We start from the raw sequence: 21,256 nt of genomic DNA, 5'->3' as shown, positions 1-21,256 counted from the left end.
GTAATAGCTAAAAGGGTTGGTAGGGTTTGCCTGGGGCCCACAAAAACCTAGGATCACCAGTGCTCAGATGTCATGGTCTACTTATTTGTTTTCAATTAAGTTTTCACGCTATGTTCATTGTTGCTGAGTAAACACCGGGTTGGTCTGAACGTCACCTTTACGTCAGGCCTCTTGCTGTTATCTATATACAACTGCTCACAACAAACATATACATATACCTATACCTTATTAAAGATTTGCATTTAAGGGTGAGTCCCTTAAACACACCATCCAAAACCTCTACTTTTTTTAGATAAGAAGTTGTTCTGTATCAATTGCTTTGTCCCTAGATCAAGAGTGCAGAAGAATAAGTGGATCAAGAAGAGAAAAAAAAATGCTAGGCTTATTTATTTACAGCTTGCACTATACATTACAGAGATAGGAAGTTCAGTCAGTGTTAGAATCTGAAAAAAAAAAAAAAGGCAGGCAAACCGTGTCGGACATAGACTTTCATCGGGGGGAGGGAGTGTTTCAGACGAGCAACCACTCTAAAGGCCATTGTTAACGTTTATCAGAGGCGAACGGGGGTAAACACACAATGTACCCACCACATACATACGCACAGGCACTTTAACGCACACATTATACACCTGGAAACTACAAACACCATTATCATTATCAGAGTGGTCGTGGGGATCAAAGAGCACTCCCGGCCTTGACAAACGCACTTCAGCTGGGAGCATGAGGTACACAACTGACCCAATCACTACAGAACAAACATCTGCTCTGCACTATACTCTAAAAGGTGCATTCTGCCAGTGCAAAAAGGAAATATTGTTTTGGACTGGACATTTGTCCGTGGTGCCCCGTTTTTACATAAATTACGGTTGACCTGCTGAACGCTACCACTCAGCACCCTCAGTTGTTGGCATCTCCCAGAACACACTTGCACTACACAAACACATGGTCACTGTAGTTAACCATCAACAATTCTGGGCACTCAGACAGTTATAAGAGAGGAGATGGTTTCCCAAGGTCAATATTAGCCCATTATGGTGTTAAATCAAAACCTTTCAACAAGCTGTGCGTGTCTATGCGTGCATGCCTGTTTTTGTGTATCTTTGTAAGGCCTCGGTTGAAATGTAGACCTTTTGGAAACAGGGCACAGTTTAGTTTGTCTCCCTTAAAGGGGCCCCTCTGGAAATATATTTCCTGAGGTTAAATGCATTAACGTTAATTCAGAACAGAACGTTCATACGTTTATTTGTAAAAAAAAATAAAAATACGGACCCACAACCTGGAAGCTAAGCTCAAAAAGCTAAGCTCAATTGTAACAAACAATTGTATGGTTACAGGTTTTATTCAAATGTCAAATGCGTGAGAAACATTTAAATACGTAAGACATTTAAGTGCAAAATTTATAACATAAGAAAACGTTTGAAACAAGCACTCAAGTTTGAATAATAGTAAAAGATAAGGAGTCTGAATTAAAACACACAGCCTTGATTGTGGTCGTAATGCATTTTGCCGTTGGAGCTTTACTGCCAGTTGATTGTCTCTTTTCCCGGCACTGTCCCAGCTCCTACTTCCTCCTTCCCGTCCAGGTTGCAGTAGAAGGCGGCCGGATCTGGAGGCTGTCCAAAAGAGCCCCATGACGGGTGGAAGGGTAACACGGAGGCCGGTTCTCTTTGGTGCGAGTCGCTGGTGTCAACGTTGGCGATTAAATGACAGTTTGGTGGCGCGATGCTACTGCTGTACGTTACAGCCGTGCTGGGATCTAGGACATTGCTGGGAACGATGGGGTTGCTACTGCTTACAGAGTTGTGGACGTCGTTCGCATTGCCGTTGGTGCTGCTCGGCGTTCCAGCGTGGCCTGAGGAGGGAAATGTCAGAGCTGGAGGCTGAGACGGGAGCAGGTTGCTGCTGGGAGCGGGGATGAGGTTGGCGGGACGAGTGAGGGCCAGACGCTGGGTGAGGAGCTGGTGCTGGAGCCGCCTCTCGCTCCAGTCCTCCTGGGGCTGCCGGTGGATCTTCATGTGAGCATTACGGGACTTGATTTTGTAAAACATTCTGCAGCGAGGGGAAACAGAAGTGAAAAAGGAGGTTTGAAAATCTAAACCATCTGTTGGCTCGGCCCTGAAGCTAAACACACTGTGACTGGTCCCACTCACTTGCCACACAGCTTGCAGGGGAAGAAGCTGGCCAATGAGGGCACGGGAACCGCCTCCTCCACCGAATACTGTCTGTCCACTGGCTGACAGATGGGCGTCACCTATGAAAAGAAGACCACTTAGACGAGCAGCATTCTGTGATTCTGTGACATGTTGAGCTGCATTCCACGATGGATAATCATCTGCTTTTACCTCATTATAAAAGACTACACAAAAGCTTCAGGTTCATCACAGTGTTTCCATCAGAAAGCACAGTAGTCTGTTCTGCTAGTCTATTTGTAACATCAGGGATCTAAACACTACAACAGGAGTCTTCGACGTTTTCAGACCAAGGACCCCAAAACTGATAAGAGATTAAGTAGGGACCCTCTACCTTATATACATGTGTTCTACATTAAATTTGGCCTAGTGCTATTTATAAATATACATTATTCAAATAATACAAAGGCTCCAATATTCATTATTTTATGTCAAACTTGCAGCAGTAGGGTGGCCGTGCAACTGTCGTAAACGTAACATACCTGACATAAACATACATTATATATATATATATATGAAACTTAAAAATAAAGAAAGTAAAACAAAGCGATCCATTGTGGCCTCAGTAGTTGGCTGACGGGAGCTAGCTGCACTGTTAGCTTCTCTTCTGCTAATACTGCTGCATACTTCTGGATTTCACCTGGAGGACTCAAAAGGCTCTCAGCCAATTGCGGGGAACCTGACATTGTCAGTGTATAATATGGCTCAGCAGCGATAGGGGCGGGGCCTAACGTGTACAGGAGGTTTAGATTGACAGGTCTGAGCTAGTGTGGCGCTCTGTGACAAACGGTGCTGACTGAAAGATAACGTCTTCTGCCTCCATTTATCCCTTTACTAAAATATGATGGACTCATGTTAATGTGTAAGTTTGCGAGAGAAAATTAAAAAAAAAAAAACATGTTTAAAAAATGGCTAATCAATCAAAGATTGATTAACCCCCCCTCCTGCAGTACCTCTGCGGAACCCCCAGGGGTCGCAAACCCCCCCATTGAAGACCTATGAGGCTACATGACAAACGGCATGTGTTAAAAAAAAAAGGTAACTAAAAGAAATGTCAACAGTCTAGATATCAGATCTTGACAAGGGGTGAAAATGATATATGCAGAGAGAGCCTTCTTACACTTTTCTGTTGCTCCACCTCTCCTTCTCTGCTCTCCTCCTCTTTCTGTTTCTTTTGCTTGTCCAGCAGCTTCTTGCTCAGGTAGTAAAACTCCACACACTGGCGCACTGTCTTAGTCCTCACCTGCAACAAAAAAACACACACCACTCTGGGTTAACTGGCATCTACCAGTGTCAGTCAGTGTTCGCTGTGTTTGTCTCTACGGGAAGAAAAGACTTGTAACTTAAAATACTGTTTTAATTAAACAGTGACATTATGTCCAGGTTTTATCAAATTGTGACTGGTGAAAATTCTTCTTCTTCATCTCTGCATCACTCAGACTGTATTTTTTTTCAGTGCACTATGATGTTGTGATATCTATATCTATATATATTTATCTCTATCTATCTATATATATACACACAGTATATTTACAGCTGCAGCAGCCTAAACTCAATAACCATCGCTGCATTAATAGTTGTTTTACCATTTTCTCTATGAGTGTAAAGTCTTTTCCACAAGTCCCGAGAGCTGCATTGAAGAGACTCTTTTCAGTGTCTGTCCAAGCATCACAGCCTATGGAGAGGGAGAGAGAAAGGAGGGGAGGGAGTAAGAGGTCATGACTAACAATGACCTAAAAAACAAACAAAAATAAAACACGTGATTGACATGACGTGCTTCGATGCCAATAACTCAGTCACTGCAGTCAGAGGTGGAAGTCATGCAGCAAGAGAGTTAAATGACACAGTTTTCAGTCCAGCAAGACTCAGAAAAGGGGGTGTTTGTTGTCAGTGGAAACCTGAAGTGATCCAGAGCATCAGAGCTGGAGGGGAGGAGTGGGGGGTCCTGGAACATGCCAGGAATGCGAGACAAGTGAACATTGTTAAGCTGTTGTCAAGGGGCCCGAACTGTGTCGAATCACCCCTCTCTACAAGGAATACACTCACCTGAGTGGACAATACTCTGAAGAACAATGTGTTCTCTGTACTTTGCGTGGTTCTTGGTAGAAGGCAGTTTAGGTTTCCACAATGCCTTCTTTTATACAGACAGTGGGGATAGTTACTATTTGCCGATTCACAATTTTTCACATGCATACAACTGCAGATTGTAACTGCCCTCTGTTTAAATCGGACAAAAGTTACAGGTACAAAAAATAAATAAATATAGAAACACAGAGATCTCTCTTGTGTTCTCTTTGGCGACACCTGTGGATGTAAGTGGTAACTGCAAGTGTCGTCACTTCATCCAAAACAGTACGGCCCGTGTGACATTGCCACTGACACTGACTCACATTACCTGAGCCAACGAGTCTGTTTGGTGTTTACCACACTTCCACCGTGACTACCCAAAACTTCTATTCCCAAGAACGCTTTTCAAGAAACTTAAATCGCTGTTTCAGAAGGTGACAAGCTCGCCTGCGAGCTTCTGACTTATTCCACCTGTCGTTCTCCACATCATATGCCATTTATTAAGCGAGGGACTCTTCGCTATGTGATAAAATTTTTCCTTTAACGGTCACAGGGAACCCAAGAGTTATAGTGAAGTCAGTGGTTACCAGAGTAGTGGTAGTCTCCTGTGGGTGAGGGCTGTGAGAACAACAGCATCTCCAGTGTGGCCTGTGCAGGAGGGAGGGATGGAGGACAGAAAGAAGAAATAGATGAGGCATGCAGTGGTGCTGGAGACAATCGATTGGATATGAATGAACGAGTACGACAGACAGAAAAAATAGTGAGGGAATAAAGAGAGAAAGAGTGACAATAGAATGCATGGGTGAGTAAAGATGCATGGGGGTGAGGCACGATGTGTGGATGAATGATGAACCTGAGGGAATGAGTGGGCATGGAGAGTAAAATAATCAATGGAGCATTAAGTTTCACTTCTTACCATTGTGTTCCCCTGACAGTAGTTGAGACAGTACAGAGCCAGCTCCGTGTTGCTGCCTCCTCCTGGTAGGCAGCTGGAACTGCACATGGACAGCAGCTTCTCCACTGTGTGTAGAAAGCACAGAACACGAAGCAGCATTAGCGGTCGGTGTTTGTGGGGACAATAAAACAGTGGGTGTATTTGCATAAAGTTTTATTGGTGACATTTGAAGGCTGAAGAAAACGTTCGCCTTCAGCCGCGTGCACACGCTCTCAGCCACAGGTTTCGGGGAGTCAAACCGTATGACATTCTGACATTTACCTTGGTCTTGTGAGTTGGCGCTGTCCTCCAGCTCGTGCCACGGTTTCCAGAGTAACTGTTCCCGTGGGGACTCTTCCTCGGGCAGCCACACCCCGGACCATTCACGGTCCGCAAAGAAAGGAGGGAGATCGGCCTGGAAATCAGGACCCACGTTGATGCATCTGAAAAGGAGGGAAGTGATACATATAATACAGACATGAAAGGCCACAGTGTAAAGACGAAAGTACCAACATGTCTCTAGGGCTCCCTGGCCCTCTTTATTCTTGAGTCTTCTAGAGTTTTACTCACGGCGAGACGCCGCAGTCCTCTTCCTGTCTTGATTCTTCGTCTCTGTGATGGAGAGACGAGACGGAGGAGTAGAGCCCCATCCCTGTGCGGACTGGATTGAGGAGCGGCCGTGGTGTGTAACGGCTCCTCTTCTGGCCCCTGCCGGATTGAAGGACACTGGGGAACGGCTTTCCGGTGTAGATTGGAGTGGCTTGTCCCTGCGAGAACATACGCAATGATTTTTTTTAGAGTCTGCTTTTTGGATAAACACACAGTCAAAAAACGAAAGACGGAAATACAGCTGGATCGTTTACGTTACTTGTATCTCCAAGATCTCCATGTGTGAAACTCAAAAAGTCAAAGCTGAACAAAATTCAGGTCTCTCTTATTTACACGTCTGCACGATGACATGTCTAAAAATAAAAACTCTGGCGAAGACTGTGGTTTTAGAGGCAGTAATGCAGTCAGAGCTCACGTAATTTCTTGATAAACGACTAAATTCAGGCGTCCGCCCACCACATCTGCTCAGCCTCCACAGCTAAAAGCAAGTGCCGCCTGCCGCCTCGCTTAACTCGGGCTCCTGAGCTCCGCCGATGGAAGATTGACGTCAAGGCAAAGCTGGCAGTGCCGCATTCTCAACACATGAGAATGTGATTTTTCTAACTGTTTACGGAGAAGAGCACCCGAAAGCACAATGTCACGTTTTCACATTCCAGCTATCGTTGCTACTATTGCGTCTCGAGTACACATAGAGGCATAAAAACGTACTTCTGCGGCTTTTGCGCGAGATGAATTGATATTTTTGGCGGACGGGTTTCCTACAGCCTTTCACCAAAACATCAACTAGAGATTAACTAGAGGCAAAGAAAAAATTAATCACGTATGTAAGTTCCTGGAAATTTTAGTCCTAGGAACTTAAGCTTACGTTCCAAAGATAAGATTCAGTCTGATTGTTGGTTGTGTGAGTTAACCTGTTATGGAAAAAGTTCCAAGGGGTTTTCTGGGGGGTTTAAATGATTTTCTTTGAACTTAATTTTAGATGCTGGCCCCTGGTCCATGATTGCTGTGGCTGAAATGCAGCTTTTGCTTACCGCACCAAACAATTAGGTCATAAATTAGTATAAGACATAATTCTGCAAAAGATACAATTATCTTAAGCAAGTTAAAGCTATGCATTATCTTCTCATAACAACACAACCGGATTCATTTGATGATGATTTGATGATTCGATGATTCTGGCTTTAGCATGAACTATAGATGAGCTTGCTTTTGCTTTGGCTTTAAATTTTTATCCCAGAGTCCCCATCTGTGACACCGTACCCGTAGTTGTGCTTGGTTCACACTTGCTGGTCCGTTCTTCACTTTCTGGGTCACTATGCAAGGAGCTATCCTCTCCACCGCCTCGTGACGCTGGCCGGAGACGTGAGTCTGGCGAGGCTGGAAATGGAAAGGGGTTTGGAGGGGTGGACCAGTGGAGGCACAGAGGGCTCTGGACGGGTGAACGGACGGATGATGGGACGAGGAGGAGGGGAACAGCGACTCGGGAGACTGGAGGTGTTTGTGCGCGGCTGGTGGGAATATGGGAAAGAGAGAAAGTTGCAAAAGAAAAGTGAATATATAAATGCTCCAAAAGTCAGTAAACGTCAGCGTTATCTGTGTAAACAGGAAAGCGTTACATCAGGGAGAGACATAATCAGTTTGTCGTTTGGAAACATTATTTCTTCTGAAAAACCCCATAGGGTCGCAGTGCGCAGACAGTAGCTCTGCACTGGTGTTTGTGCCATAAATTGCACAAATGATGTATGTTACGAATTTTACCTGCGAAAGCATGAAAAGTGAAACTGACATTTGCATGTGGGAAACTGGAAATTTCACGAACACACCCACGAAAACCCACATGTCCCGTAAATTTACATGTGGGTATTAACCTGCGGTTTATGTGCATTTAAGTTCATTTAAATAATCTCAGATTTAAGCACCTTATCATTTTTGCCGGCCATTTGTTCTTCTTTCTTAACATTACTAACAGACTCTGGATTTTATAATTTACTAGTTCATATTCTTCCCCATACTCTCATTCATAAAAGTAAACGTTCAAGGCGTTACCTGTGTTACCATAGTCGTCGCCATGGGAGGATCTTAGGCTGCATTCAGTATTGCCGGGGTCCCCTGACGACTGCGGGAAGCAGTGTGACAGCAGTGGAAACTTCCATAGCATCCCAGGGGGGTGTACAGAGGGCACGGGTGGGAGGCGAGACGTGAAAAACTGGACGGTGCCGAGCGGCTCTCCTCCCTGCTGAACCGAATGTCCGGTGCCTGCAAACCCACTGGGAGAGTCCATTTTGGAGGGCGAGTGGGATGGAGGGGGTAAAGGTGTGGGGGGAGGACTGAGGACCGAAGACATGAGGTGAGACGACGTGGGGGGAGAGGGGAAAGACGGGAGAGAGGGGTGACCGGGGGAAGACGAGGAGGAGGAGGGAGGGATGTAAGAGTCTGTGTCAAAGGCGCAACTTTGCCTCGCCAGTGTGGGATTCTCTCCTCTCGCGATTCCGTATTCCCAAATTGGTCCGGAGGAATCTCCGCCGGGCATCCCGGGGTATCGTCTCTTTCGCTGGGAGAGGAAAGCCTCGGAGAAGGAGTCCAGTTTCTGAGTGTACGTCCTGCTGTTGATGCTGATGAGCGATCTCTGCGGTAGGCATCCAGATGCCAAATTGTGGCCGTCTGCAGCTCCTCGCCATCTGCCTTCTTGACTCGAGGGAGAGATACTGAGCCAGTGTCCGTCAACCTCTGCCGGTTGAATCTGATCCTCACCTGAGCCACAGCTGGACCCATAATCTTCTTCTCTTCCCAAATAGCCTTCGCTTACTCTTGAATCCGTCCTACAGTACTCTACACCGCTGTCATTAAAGCTCCCTGAACCATTTCTGTTGCAGGACGTAGTCTGTTTAGTAAAGTGGCTAATGTTAGCCTCCCTGCTGTAAGCTGCTTCACTTTTAGCCTCACAGCTAACATGAGCATAGTTATTATAGTTTGATCTGGCTCTATGCCTGACTCCTTCCTCACTGGCACAGTTCATTGTGTAAAAGACATCATTCGTGTTTACGTAGCAGTCACTTTTAGCAGGAAATTCATCCGCAGGACTCTCACAACTCTCTCCATCATCCCAAACTTCTTTTTTGACAGTGCCATACCAAGAGTCATCAAAATGGCTGCCTAACCCGTTATCACCATCAAGATGGCCCCCTAAACTAGTATCTCCATCCAGACTGCTAAGGCCGGCGTTCAGGAAGACTCTGTCAGCCCCAATGCTCCCTCTTTTAGACCCCGGCGAGGCGTTTGATATCAGGAACGACGTTGCAGATTCTTCCCCTCTACTCCCGTACGCCTCCAGGGAACCCTGGGCGGGCTGAGTGGACGGGTATTCCACTTGGGAGTTGTGAAAGCTTGGCACGGTGACGGGAAAGGACGGGCGGTGGCGAGGCTGGTGGTGGTTGGAGAAGGATTGTGCTGACGGGCGATCCTCCATAGTGGCTCGCTGGGTTTTGCTAGAGTGCCTGGAGGAGACAGACAGAAACAGAGAGCGGCGTTGAGTATCTGTACTACACTTGACGGTGTGACCTAGTTGGGTTTCTAGCATTTTCCAACTGCATAATTTGTACACCGATCAGGCACAGCATTAAAAGCACCGACAGGAGGAGTACAAGACATTCAGCATCTTGTGACAATACAGTGTTCTGCTGGAAAACTGTCAGACATGGCATTCATGTGGATGTTACGTGTACAACCCGTCTAGACTAGACCACGCAACTCCCACCTCCCTTAGGCCTTACCGCCGTGTATAGGCTAATAAATTTTAACTGTTCTGAAGGTAAAGCATGCGCCCCATTTGATTCTGCTTTGCTTGAGGACTGACGGCACAGTTCTTTCCAAAACCAGCTTGTTAGTAAATGTGGAAATTAAACCCCCAATTTGTAATCTAAAACGAATTTCAATGCATTTTCACACAATCTAATTCCTCGGATTAAACCACGAAACAGCCACTTGCGCTAGTCTAGATTAGTCTAATCGAGGATGCTCTGAAAACAAAGGACATACCTGCATATAAATAGGTTAATAGGAACTTGGAAGATATTTACAAAAATATTACGTAGCCAAAATTAGTAGTAGACAACTGTGAGAGAGTTTCAGTGCAAGAGGAAGAGAGATGCTGTGCTGCTGTCAGATGAGCCGCTGACTGAGATTACACTGAGCAGCATACAAGAGAATAAAGTATGGATATTTTATTTCCAACACGACTGAAAAACACAGTGCACCTTGTTTGTCCATAGGGTATCGGCATACTGTTTTAAACCTGCAGCATTATCATTTGACATGAGACCACTTGACTACAAAGCCATTAGCCACGGCAACTATGATTCAGTTTATTTGCGAGGTCCCCAGTTCCACAACCAAGTCCTGTCCAATCAGTGCCCACCCAGAGACGGCCGATGTCAGCCTTCAAATCAGTTCGGCACATTCATTATACAAACCTACCTCTCTGCTGATTTAAAATTTGCTGGTTTCAGCAGGCCAAGCACGTCCACTCAACAATTGCTAGCCTATCTGCTGCTGTGTTTCATTTTCAGTCAGTGCTCGCAGGTAAGAAAAAATTGCCCATCTCTCACCGCTGTGAACAGACTACTTTGTGGACTGTCGACCAAGACACTTCCGTGGTAAAGGATCAGCGACTGGTGAAACAAAGCAAACTCAAAACCTGGTCCAAAAATAGCTGACTGTCCGATCCGTCATCAGCTTAAAATACTAGATGGTCGTCGACGTGCATACAGTAGATCTAGCAAATGTAGCCACAGATAATGGCAAGTGAACTTAACTCCTCTCTCCTCTCAACACATAAGTCTGTGAGGTAAACTTGTATCTGTGAGGCAAAGTGCTACAAAATATTTGCAGCATTCACATAGCAGTGTTACTGGAAAAGGCCCACAGAATAATAAAAAATAATAAAATAAGTCCCATGATTTGGTTTAACACGGGCATGTTTCTTAAACTGAGCACCTTAACTCTACAAAACCATTGTCTAAAGCGTACTTATTAATTGCAGGCTAAAATAGGCTTGCTGAAAACCCCATGTTTTCACGCATACTCACATATTTCTCACACTGGCATCTGTAAAATTGTGTACTGTAAATTACAAAATGGTACCCTGAAATTACTCCCTCGTGAACTATCTCGTAACCCTTTAGTCTTGAGCACAAATTCCTAAAGAATTGGCGCGTTCTTAAAACTCCAAATTAAGCGCCACTTTCTTTCTTGCCACTGACATTCCTGTTGAGCAGCCATGCTAACACAGCACGCCGACTGGTGCAAACCGAGCGTCAGATTAACAGATGCGTTTGTAAGCGTGTGAAACACATTCGTGAAGAAAATACGCACCTCACACCTGCATGAAGTTATGATTCGGGTGAAGCCATGAAGAGACGGCGATTTTTCTAGCAAACACAACCCTACTTCAATTACAGTTAAAAAATAAAAATCCATTTTAACCGTGACGCACAATACTTCCTTCATAAAAACAACATTTCAAACGTTAAATCTCACTCCAGCTGCAGATATTTGCATTGAATCTTAAATTCTTCGTCATTTTTTCTTCTATCTTCTATCTTTCTTCTTGAAACCACATTCTGCTCTAAATAGGACACTGAGTGAGTCAGAGAGAGAAATGAAGTAAGATGAAATGTACAGGCAAATAGACTTAACACGTATAAAGGTTGTCGGGTTCTTTTTTTCTCTTTTTTTTTTTTACCAGTTCTTGACGCTTAATTTCCTTTTCGCGTATGTTCGTCCCGTGTTGTTCATGCTTTCGGGCTCTTACAGCTCTCCTGATTCTCCTCATCGTTCTTCTGACTCTTTCTCGTTCTGCTCTCCGGCGCACTGTCTCGTCGCGTTTGATTGTTTCCCCTTCAGATTTTCGACCTCTCAGTCCTTCCTTTTTCTTTCTTTCTTTCTTTCGCTCTCTTTCTTTTCACTGTGCATCCTTTCCAGCGCACAAACGCACACACACACGCACAGAGCACCTAAAGCAAAATGGACACACATGACAACCACCCGTACTCAGACCACATACTTTTTCACACACACACACACACACACACACACACACACAGACACACACACACACACACACTCACGCACGTCTACTCATTTAGTTACTCACTGACACACACACACACACACACCAACTTTCACACACACACTTGCAGGTGTCAAAGAGGACCAGCGGGTAGTGATGTTGCCTCTCTGCCTTTTCGTCGTCGTGGTAACCACATCCTGAGGAAACAAACGCTGACGGATCTCCCTCCTTTCAGCTATCTTTATCTCTCTGCCCCCCTCCTCCATCTCTCTGTTTCTCTTTCCGTCTCCTTGCCCGTCCTTATCTCACTCTGCGTCTCTTTTTCTCACCGAGTGCCCAACTTTGTTGTCTCTAGTCCTTTCTTCTTTTGCTTGCTTCTTTTTTTTTTTTTTTTTTTTTAATCTCTCTGCCTGTCTTTCTTTCTTTCTGTCTTTCTTTCTGCCCTTTCATTTGTTGTTTGTTTTTTTGGGGTCTAATGTCCCATCCACTTTTTTTTTTCTTAACTCTCCTGAAATTACCTTCTTTTTTTAATGCAAGTATCGCTTGAGTATTATGAGAAACAGAGATGTGTAAAAAGTATGTTCAGTTCCTGAAACATTAGCATATTTTCACATGCCATTTAAAAGTGTTACTAACGTATACATATAGCTTATTGACAAAGCCCTACTTTCTTTGACCTCACTAAAGTGATTTGACCATGAGACATATGTTAAAAGTGTTTGGCTGTGCCTTTCCTGTACATGTGTGGTTCGTCTCTCTGAGTGCGGCTACAGTACATTTTGTAAGTGTGTGCGCGTGTGTGTGTGTGAGAGAGAGAGAGCGTGTGCAGAGGCGGCTGCATAGATGTTTACCAGATTAAGATTCTCCGACTGAGTCAGCTGACAGGAAATGAGAGAGAATAAAACAGGAAGGAAGATGGCGACAAACGATGAGGTTCAGGGAACCCTCTAAGCACCCTGCCGCCCCACCTACACACCCACCCACTGAGCCATCACACATGCAGTCGACACAGGCTAGACGGGCGCCCAGGTGTCGAACACCTTTAGCATGGCACCGTGTTGCTCTCTGCCTTTGTTATGTAACGCAGTGGCCCTGAGACGTCTACTCGCAAACCTCAGACGTGACCACGCTGACGGGTCCACAAGACCGTGCACATTTTTTTATTACCTTTGCAATGCAATCACATGCACGCAATCACGCGCAAACTTGTGTTGCTATCTCTAGAAGGTCTTCACGCTGACGTAACGCATTCACTAACCCCAGCCGTCACAAGACACCTTAATGTAAAGCTTTACCCCGAAACGAGTCTTAATAGGTTTTAATGCTCCCAGAAAAAAAAAAAAATGGTGAGGTACGATATGTCCCCACAGCACAGGTGATGCGCAGGAGTGTGGCCCCCACAACTTAATAAAAACAAGAACGTACACACACACACACATTTATCTGGCGGTAGTACAATTTAAAACGAATCTGCATTAAGCTTGAGCAACTAAAAAACAAAGCTTGGGTGCTGGTTAGAATACTGTCAGGTTGTACGTCCGCTCGGTCTAACCGCGTTACACGCTGCCGTTACTTGGCTAAAAAACTTGATGTCTTTTACACAATGAACTTAAAAATCAAATGAAAATGATTGACAACATAAAGGTGTGAAATGTGGCAAAGCACATTCACATTGCTGCAAGTGTCAGCGCCTCCCCGCTCCACGTTCGACTGTGTCAAGTCAATATGCTGCATTATGCTGCGCGTCTAGAAAAAGAGTTGTATGAAGAAAAAAACAAAAACAACAATAAAAAAAAAAAAAAAAAAACGGTGCAAACAGCTGCGTTACGATTGAAATCAGTGACACAAGTGCGCCTCTGACAAACTAACAAATCGCGAGCTGTTATGTGGTAATTATCAGAGCAGAAGGAGCCCGCTCTCAAAGTGCTTTCCTTTACCGAGCTGACGAGATCAGATCTGCAACCTGTGACTTGGATCATAACCTTTTGACACCTTTCCCTGGTCGCGACGTAGTCCACACTCACGACGCGTGAACGAGGACAGACAGACGCGCCATTTGTGGCTGACGATCGCCTGATCTCGTCCTTCTCGATCCCTTTTCCTGAGCCAAGTCAGAAAAAAGCAGCAGCTCTGCGTGTGTGCAAGCATCCATTTTGAATATTTCAAACCAAATCCGTGCACCGGCTTAAAGTCGGTTCATCATCCAGCCAAACCTGAGGCGTGTTGCCGTTTGTGTAGGTGATCGTGTTAATTACTCAAGTCATTAGTTTCAGTGTTGCATCTCATAGCTGGAAACCTCAGCATTAACATATAAAGCAGATAATAGTGTGGTGACTAGACAAACTGAGTCTGACCAGACAACCTCAACATTAGCATATTTCGTAGCCTCAGCGATATAACGGTGATTTGTTAGACACTGTCCTCTCTTTGGAGGCTCTGGTCAGCGGGAAGAGCTTCAGATGCGGTTAAGTGCTCTTATTGTCAATATCTATGTCTAAGTTGCCTTTACAACAAATTGTTTTCTGCAGCTACAGGTTTTACAAGATTCTTTAGACATCTGAAACATGCAGCCTAAGAATCAAGCCTAAAGCTTTCTTCTGACGCTCTCTTTTCATCCATGCTTATGTAACACGGTTTCTACCTTGTTGAATTCAGCTGAAGTGCCAACTTCAAAAACCCTCCTCATTACAACGTTGTCGTACGTCTCAGGCGAGGCAAAAAAAAACGTGCTGCAAAAAAACGAGCATCATGGCCGAAAATTTTTCGGTTTGTCTTAATGAGGCCTCTTAAACAAATCCTTTTTTAGGTCTGAAAATCACCACGTACTGACACAACCTGCAAAGCCTGCTCATGTCTCCGGGGAGCGCACATTTGCATACATTCATGTTTGTGGGAGCACTGAAAAAAAAAAAAAAAAAAAAGAACGAAAAAAAAGTGAAAAATGTGTGAATGAAAACGACGTGAGAGGATGGAAGGGGAGTGCGGAGGAGTGTGTACGGGGGAGACGTTTCTCTGGTTTTCTCTCAAATTCGGCATAAAAACCAGTGGGAGCAGAGGAGGGGGAAACAGACGAGCACTTCTGGACTTTTTCTTTTTAATTTGTTTTTTTTTTTTGTCCCTTCTCCGAGTCGTCTCTGTCTGCCTCTGGGTAAAACGAGCGACGAGTGGCAGGAACTGAGAAACCTGAATGGATGAGTGAACTTAAACTTAAACAGAGACTGTTTATCTGTTTGGATGAGCAGCAGTTTAACGATTATAGTGACTTACTCTCCCTTGATAACCTTGTTACCAAGTCCAGTGCTCCACAATATTATAACTTCACGCGTTATGACACAGTCATGCCAAAGAGCATGAGTGTGTATATAATACAGTATACTGAACACGGAGATGTGAAACTGTTGCTCATCACAAAAGACGTTAGTGTGCCAAATCACTTCTCAAAAAGCTCCTCTTCACTTAACATCATTTGTTTATCGACTAGTACACAAATGCACTCGAATTAGCACAGCGGGACAATTTAACATGATAAACGCCAAAGAAAGAAAATAATGCGTTCCTTTTAATTCACTTGCACATTCATGTAAAATCGTGGTTTTTGCAATGATTTACAGTCGAGTCTGATCTATGCGTTTTTACTGATGTGAATTTTACATTAGTATTTATTCCACATGCAAACACACACACACGGCCTCAGACGATATGCAGACAAAGTAGCTACGAAGTTCAAAACCTGCAGCATTTCATGTTATTTTCAAGCCGTCAAAAAATACAATGGGCCCGAATACGGTCCAATTTCTTTATGGGCGCCCCATTAACGTTTTTTAAAGAACACGACAAACTCACAACAGCAAGCAAGGTGACGGGGACTCCGCCACATACGGGCGCGCATGCAGCGCTGCTCTGTGACTTCTGAAGACTGCCAAAGACAACTTTCATGTCGACGTAAAATAGTATTTTATGTCTGCAACTAAAATTAACAGACTGGATGCGACAATTTCAGCACTTTGCCTCGTTTGCTTTCGCTCCGACGTGCGTTGTCACATTCGAATGTCGCCTGTTTCGTCTTGAAGCACTAGACAACAGTGGGTATTAAACCCTGTCCAATCTACGGATCAACCGAAACTGCCATCTGCCATTACAATAAGTCAACTTTTTAAGAGGTACAGACCTCATCAAGCTTCAGCGGAGAGCTACAACACCTTCATTACACCTTGGCGTACGTACATACACACACGATGTATGAAGTTGGTGCAATTCAAACTTGTGATTTTTAACTGCTGCATGATGTGTGATGTGCATGTGTGTAGCATGGGCTTTACAGATGCCAACTTTACAGATATGTCCGCTTAAAGTCTGGTAATACACATAACTGCAAAATACATATGCACGCGTCATTTAATCTCTCGTCCACCATCCAGGGATGATCCGGGGGAGAAGAGACCCAAGTCATTCAACTTACCGGCCTCAATTTTCTTCCACTTAAATAATGGTCAAAGGGGTCGACTGAACGTGAGGTAAAACAATCTGGACGCCGGTTTTAAGAGATTAGATTTACAATTGGATTCCACTGTCCACCGTCCACTCACGGATGGTTCGACTTCTAATTTCCGCAAATTCAGTCCGTAGTAGCTCCGTGACTGCGAGGCCAAAACACACGGGCTAATGGATAATAGGGATTTAGGAGCGTCCAAGTCCCGCTCTCAAAAATTGTTAAATGCTGCTACCAAAAGAGGAAAATGAAGATGAACATCAATTTAAATCTCAACAGAACCAGACGGCTTCCTCGCTGAACGCTTCTTATATTGCAATCTTCTGAAAAAGTTGGCAGGTAACGGCCAAATACAGTGAAATGCACAATGGTGATAGCGCTTAGCTATTGAACATGCGAACATGTAATAAAATACACTTAGATTCAGCATTTTTCTACTTTGGAAAACCGCACTCACTTTAAAATATATATTATATTAAATATTACATTCACCACCGACGGACTGCTGAATATTACGAAAAGTGAATATAAGTAAACTGTAAATTAAATATAAGTAAACTAAAATGACCTACTAAATTAATAAGTAATAAGTAAATATCGTCTTTTCGCGTTCTTCACTGCCGCGTCGTCTGCATGACAAAAAGTGGAAACAAAAACACAAACACACACAGCTTATGGACATTTAAAATCTGTGAAAACAGATCATTTTTTATATTTTCCCGTAGCTGACCATAATACTCTTTAACTGACTGACAAATCACTTTTGGAAAGTTTGCTTGAAGCAATATCCAATTTCAGTGGTTGACGATGATCAATTGTGTAATATGTGGTGCATCCACATCAAAAAGAATCAAGTGCGATGATGCCCAGGATCTTGCCATCGCATGTTCCCATAGTTGTGTCTGCTCTTGATTACATGGACGTATTTCATCACTACATGTTCTCCCTCTGAACTAGTGTCGTGTACGTAACCTCCAGTATCCAACCATTTCACACCTGACCGTGACTCTGACGTTCTCATGGCTACAACATCACAAAACGGCAATAACAAAGGCCTAGAACGCTTCGTGTTATTTTTAAAACTTCAACTTCAGGATTACCAAGATTTTACATGACCTAAAGATAACCATCTCAGCTGTACCATCACTCGCTTCAACGATTTTGGTCGCTCAAAAGTTGAATTGCGATAAACAAAGTGTTATCGGTGAACTCATGCTGCATGCACACGCGCTGAGGAAGTACAATATCAAGATAATGGAGCGTTTTAAATGGAGAGTCCTTGAGGTCATCCAAAGTGACACACGATAGCGCAAAGATACCTAGACAGAGCACGCATGTAGGGAAAAGTCACAACCGCAGCAACTGAAAGGGAGCTACAGGTTTCCACCGTTGACAAGGGAGACACTGCGCACACAACAACTGTTTTCCGGATGCTTCACCAGCCACAGCTTCATGGCGAAGCAAGCGACTGGCAAAGCAGAAAACCGCTGTCAAGAAGAGAAAAAAAAAAACAGTCACATGACGCGAGGTTTGTAAGAATACACGCAGGGAAAACTACGATACAAATGTTCCATGACCCGACTGAACCAAAATCAGTCTTTTATCAGCTTTTTGGCAAGTAAAAGCTAGAGCATGCGCAGCCAAAAGACTCTGGTCCCATCCTGCATCATCTGGTGGGGACGCGTCTCTGCAAAGGCCCTCGAAGAACTTTTGAAGTTGCACGGGAAAAGAAATGAAACACTATGTAGCAGAAACCTGTGGCTGTTTGCAAGAGAGACGACTTCAGAGAAGATCTTACTCTGCAGCATCGACATGATCTCAAACGTAAAACCAAGACTGCAATAATCATCATTAATCGTACAAGTCAGTAGTTAGTGGCGCGTTAGAGGCCGGGACGAGGCCCAGAGTCCAGACTTCCAGCATCGACGATGTGCAGTGAGACTTGCAGCTACGCAAGCTAACAAGCCTCGAGCACTTTTAAAAAGACGCGACGGGAAAACTGCTGCGTAAATATGTTTTATGCTGAGACACTTTTACATTTAAAGTCAGAAACCAGTAGGAAGTGAAACTCGTCTGCACGTAAACTTAATGAGGGTAAATCGTGTGCAATAATTTCAGCGCCGAGCATTTTTTTCCCCACTGTAACGCAACGGCGTCAATGAACTTCAATAAATGATGGAATATTGCTTTTGAATTCTCCGTAATTACAATAACTATAAAACTAAACTGGAGTTTAATTCATTGTATTAAGGGCCAAAGCCAGATCTACATTCATACAATCTAAATATGAGTTCTGTCCTGGATGTTCAGCGTAGACGTTTTCACTCTGGGCCCTCGTTGGTACAGACACTGAAATTTTACTTCTTAATGTGAAAAAAAGAAGAAAAAAAAAACAAAAACACCCAACAACACAAAAGCAGTTGTTGACCCCGTTACGTCTGCAGATGTCAAAGAAGGTCACAAAATCGAAGGAAGTCAAAAATAGCAACAATGCAAAAACACTGAACCTAATGTCTGGTCCACCTGACCTGGGAGAGACTTCAAATGTGAAACAGCTCTCCAAGACAACACACCTGCGGCAAGAAATGGTGTGAACTCAAATCGACTCCTCGGAAACATAAAATTCTAGGTGCAGAAATGGCTTCACACTGTTATCTAATATGCACATCACTTCAAAAAATTACATGTGGGCCTTTCTCTGGCAGCCGTGTCCGCCTGTGCCAGGATCGAGGGTGCGCTGAGGCCTTGGTTTATCACGCCATGTAATCTTTAAAGCATTGACAATGTACAAAGACAAGCTTGTGGTTTTGAGCCTCTCTGTGTATGACCATGTTTGGTGTAAACAGCAACGGGTCGAAATGCTAAGTAATGTTTGTTTGCCACCACAGGGATGAATAAAAGTAGCATCCTTTTCGGATTTTGCATATACTCACGAATCAGACACTTTTAAGATATAGAATGATACCAACACACATTTCACATACATATTTGATACGGCGTTAGCTTAATAGCATAATTGCTTAAGTAATTTCTTGGCTTACTGTTACAATATCAATAAAAATACCAATGTGCTCGCTAAAAAACTGTATTTGTTCTTTCTTGAAAACGTTCAATTGTGACTTAGGCCGTCATGCTGTGTTATGTTCAGTTTAAATGCAATAAATGTATAAGAAATCATGCGATATGAATTCGAAGCTCCATCTTTGTGTACAGTTCTAATCTCAGCGGCCTCACTGCAAAAGTCTGACAAACTAAATGTGGCATCATACTGATTTTTGAAGGGATGTATCTCCAAATCATGTAACATAACATTTCTAAAAATGTGGCACCTTGTTGTACATTTTATTGACTAAGTTAGTTAAACAAAAATGGCTCCCTAGGATGAATGCTACAGCAGATGATGCCACATAAGCGGGAGACAGGTGTGTTTTAGTTACACTATGCTAATAATGCTAACGTTGGGGCCATGTGTTTGGTTCAAGTTCCTCTAAAGGTATTCAGAGCACTCCCGCTTAACAAAACCTGGATCCTACGTAGGTAAACATCATAAAGAAAGACTTAAAAAGAGTATTCTTACCGGTTAAGTTGTCATTACGCGGTCAGATGTGCCAGCAGCGGTGAGGTGCATGTGTGTGTGTGTGTGTGTGGTCTGCTAGTAGGTAGACATGTGTGTGAGAAAAGGGGAGGAGTGTGGGACGGTGAACGAGCGAGGGAGATGTAGTTTCACCCAAGACGATCGGCCCTGACGCTCTTTCAGTTGATCTTGTGCTCTTTCATCCACCTTGTCATAACACCACTGTGTGTGTGTGTTTGTGTGTGTGTGTGTGTGTGTGTGTGTGTGTGTGTGTGTGTGTTACAAGCTGTGTCATAGTGATGCTGGAAAGAAAAGAAAAACACCCCGGTGTGTGGTTCAAACCTCACACATACATACATGCGTGCACACAAGTACACTTTCAGTCTGAGTGGGTGTTTTTTTCTCCCCTCTCATCCCTCATTTTCTCTCTATGGTCTATGGTCTTGGTAGTTAAAGGGCCACGCACACACACACACACGCACACACACACACACACACACTAATGACTTACACCCATGCACGTAGAAGCCCAGTGCTTATAACCAGCGTGTCACTTTGAAACAAGCAGCTTGTAGATCTCGAAGTCACCGTCGCCAAATTACGTCCAGTGAATCTGTCACTATTTTTATTAGGGAGGTTATCTCTTATAAAGTTCTATCATAGCTGGAGTGAAAGGGTAGGGGAAGATACCTGACAACCGGGGAAATCCACTTATTTGCTCTCTTGCCATGAGTTAGATTGCAAGATAAGAAGATTAATACCATCCTCATAGCTGTGCGCTGCAGATGTAGCTACGGATAGCAGCTGGTTAGCTTAGCTTCGCACCGAGGCTGGAGGCAGGGGGAATCAGCTAGTCTGGCTAAGTCCTTAAACTACAAAAAAGTATTTCTAACAGGTTCCTATGAAACTGTAATTTAAACCAACAAGATGTAGCATTTTAAATAAGCAAGTTGACCTTGTTGCCTTTGGGCCCATTTGTGGAAGCTAAAAATGTGAGTTTCTCATCTTCCTTCTCAATGAGAAATAAATAAATACATGAGTATGTAGTTTTAACTTCTGAACTATACACACCTTGAGGTTTCAGTATGAGACATGCGACTGCTGGCCTACAGAAAACTGTGTTTATGGTAAAGTCAACGAGTTACAAAGTTACGAATGTAACCAAGGTTCTACGAATTCATCTGCTCTGCTCGGAGGCGGGTTTAGGTACGGGCGACATGGGCAACCAACCACAAATATTTGTGTGATCGGTTTTATGCCACCTTCCACGATCTGATACGTGACTCATGGGTAATGTAGTTGTTCTCCAATTCTCTTACCAAATTAA

General features: G+C 43.9%; 1 protein-coding gene across 3 annotated transcripts; it reads right to left on the bottom strand.

Moving 5' to 3' along the window:
• Window positions 1-369: 369 nt before the first annotated feature.
• Window positions 370-20,024, bottom strand: LOC125019861. 3 transcript variants are annotated; one of them, XM_047605090.1, is made up of 11 exons: window positions 19,933-20,024; window positions 7,846-9,293; window positions 7,060-7,307; window positions 5,761-5,957; window positions 5,473-5,633; window positions 5,173-5,276; window positions 4,844-4,904; window positions 3,776-3,864; window positions 3,310-3,432; window positions 2,151-2,251; window positions 370-2,049 (listed from the first exon to the last, which is right to left on the bottom strand). In XM_047605090.1, exons 2-11 carry the CDS (start codon window positions 9,263-9,265, stop codon window positions 1,518-1,520), a joined length of 3,036 nt encoding a protein of 1,011 aa, XP_047461046.1. In that variant the 5' UTR covers window positions 9,266-9,293; window positions 19,933-20,024; the 3' UTR covers window positions 370-1,517. The 3 variants fall into 3 exon arrangements, with proteins under 3 accessions (XP_047461046.1, XP_047460947.1, XP_047460858.1); XM_047604991.1 differs by lacking the exon at window positions 19,933-20,024 and adding an exon at window positions 11,170-13,101; XM_047604902.1 differs by lacking the exon at window positions 19,933-20,024 and adding an exon at window positions 11,540-13,101.
• Between the last annotated feature and the right edge of the window lie 1,232 nt (window positions 20,025-21,256).

The sequence above is a fragment of the Mugil cephalus genome, chromosome 1, assembly GCF_022458985.1.
Source record: "Mugil cephalus isolate CIBA_MC_2020 chromosome 1, CIBA_Mcephalus_1.1, whole genome shotgun sequence".
Classification (NCBI taxonomy): domain Eukaryota; kingdom Metazoa; phylum Chordata; class Actinopteri; order Mugiliformes; family Mugilidae; genus Mugil; species Mugil cephalus.
The sequence above is the reverse complement of the archived record's forward strand: the minus strand, read 5'-3'. Positions and strand labels throughout refer to the sequence as shown.